This window comes from Trypanosoma grayi, assembly GCF_000691245.1.
Source record: "Trypanosoma grayi strain ANR4 Tgr_1528_V1, whole genome shotgun sequence".
Lineage (NCBI taxonomy): Eukaryota > Euglenozoa > Kinetoplastea > Trypanosomatida > Trypanosomatidae > Trypanosoma > Trypanosoma grayi.
Genome location: NW_008827146.1, coordinates 888 through 2,475, shown reverse-complemented (window position 1 = coordinate 2,475; position 1,588 = coordinate 888). Strand labels below are relative to the sequence as shown.

General features: G+C 52.4%; 2 protein-coding genes across 2 annotated transcripts; one reads left to right on the top strand and one right to left on the bottom strand.

Moving 5' to 3' along the window:
- Positions 1-230: 230 nt before the first annotated feature.
- Positions 231-710, bottom strand: DQ04_15281020 (hypothetical protein; the record flags this gene model as incomplete). Its single annotated transcript, XM_009317290.1, has 1 exon — positions 231-710. One exon carries the CDS (start codon positions 708-710, stop codon positions 231-233), a length of 480 nt encoding a protein of 159 aa, XP_009315565.1.
- A 91-nt stretch (positions 711-801) lies between these two features.
- Positions 802-1,149, top strand: DQ04_15281010 (hypothetical protein; the record flags this gene model as incomplete). Its single annotated transcript, XM_009317289.1, has 1 exon — positions 802-1,149. The coding sequence occupies one exon, from the start codon at positions 802-804 to the stop codon at positions 1,147-1,149; it is 348 nt and encodes a 115-aa protein (XP_009315564.1).
- Positions 1,150-1,588: the final 439 nt, after the last annotated feature.

Here is a 1,588-nt window from a genome sequence, read left to right as displayed (position 1 = left end):
CGGTGGACGCAGCAAAGGTTTCACTCCCCTGATCGCTCCTCACCGCTATCAAGCCGTTTGGTCTTCTTCATATTCATTTGATCCACCGTTTTCCAGCCTACATCGACTCTGTTGCCCCGTTATGGTTTTATCTGTGCGTTGGTGATTTCTGTGGTTATTGATAATACCCATGTTTCTCTGTGTGTGTGTGTGTGCAAGAATGTGAGTGAGTGTCTCTTTTTTGTTGTTTGCTAAGCGTTTTTTTCCGCCAATTGTCCTCCTCCCTCACCCCTCTTCCACGCGTCGCTGCTGCTGCTGCCGCCACCATTATTATTACCGTCTTCCATGATGTGTGCAGCAGCAGCAGCGGCGGCGGTGGGCAGTGGGGCTGGGGAGCGAGGGGGGACGCAGAACCGCTGGCAGACGGAGGGAACGGGGAAAATGAGAGGGGGCCTGGGGAAGTAGAGCCCAACAGCAGGAGTGGGGAAGAGAGAAAACAACGGAAGGCGTGGTATAAGGTGAAAGAAAAATCGAGGCGTGACACTCACGTACGTAAAATGCGCATACACGTACAGGCAATGACATGAGAAGGAGCGCCGGCCACTGTGTGTGGGTGTTGCTGCCGCTGTGGGAAGCAAGAAGCGTGGAGGGGGAAGGGGGAATGCGGCTGCAGCAGGGAGATCGTTGCCAGTGCGGGGCGCTAGAATACGGGCAACCGGTGTGTGGCTCATTAACGGAGGGGGGAGGCGTCACTTGCACATACGGAGGGAGAGAGATGCACACTTTGTCATGAAAATGTGAAACGGCACTGTGTTCGTCCTGATGCCTGTTGACGTTCTGTTCGCATGCAGCGCCGCGGCGCACTTACCGCGGGTCGGTCTGGCGGGGGACGGTGGGAGAGGCGCACGCCTCCCCTCCCCCATTGGCACCCCTAGATTTGCTTATGTGACTCCGCTGCTTCTGCTGCTGCTGCTGACGACGGCGAAGATGACGATGATGGTGTTGTTGTGCATTTCGTCATGCTTTGCTCCCTTCCTGCGCTGCCCTCCGTTGTGGCCGCCTGCTCGCTCAGCGCCGCACAGCTCACGCACGCAGACATCTTATCGTGCCGCTTCACCATGCACCTTCTGCTGGCGTTGTTTTGATTTTTTTTCTTCTTGTGGTTGTTGAAGTCATATATCTATCAACATATAAATAGATATAGCTCACTCACGCTTTGTATGGTGTGCGTGGTGTGTGCGTTGTTAAGCAGTTCTCCCACCTGTCTGTTGTTTGTTTGTTTGTTTGTTTGTTTGTCTTTGTTTCGTAGAACTCCCTACCACGGCGACGGCGAGTAACGCGAAGATAAACCCGAAGCAAAGAGAAGAGAAGGAGAAAGGGGCGAGAAAGGGGCGAAGAGCTTCAGAGAAGAAACAGTGTGGAAAGGGGGGTGGGAGGGGGGAGAGAGAGAGAGAGAGAGCAAAAAAAAAACTCCATGAAAGCGAATGAGGCTGGTAGGAATTCCACTAGGAATAAATTTTTGTTTTTATTTCCTTTTCTGCTCTTTTGTTTTGTTTTGTTGTTTTTTCGTGTGGTTCGTGTGTTTTGTTTTCCTTTTCGCTTTAATGGC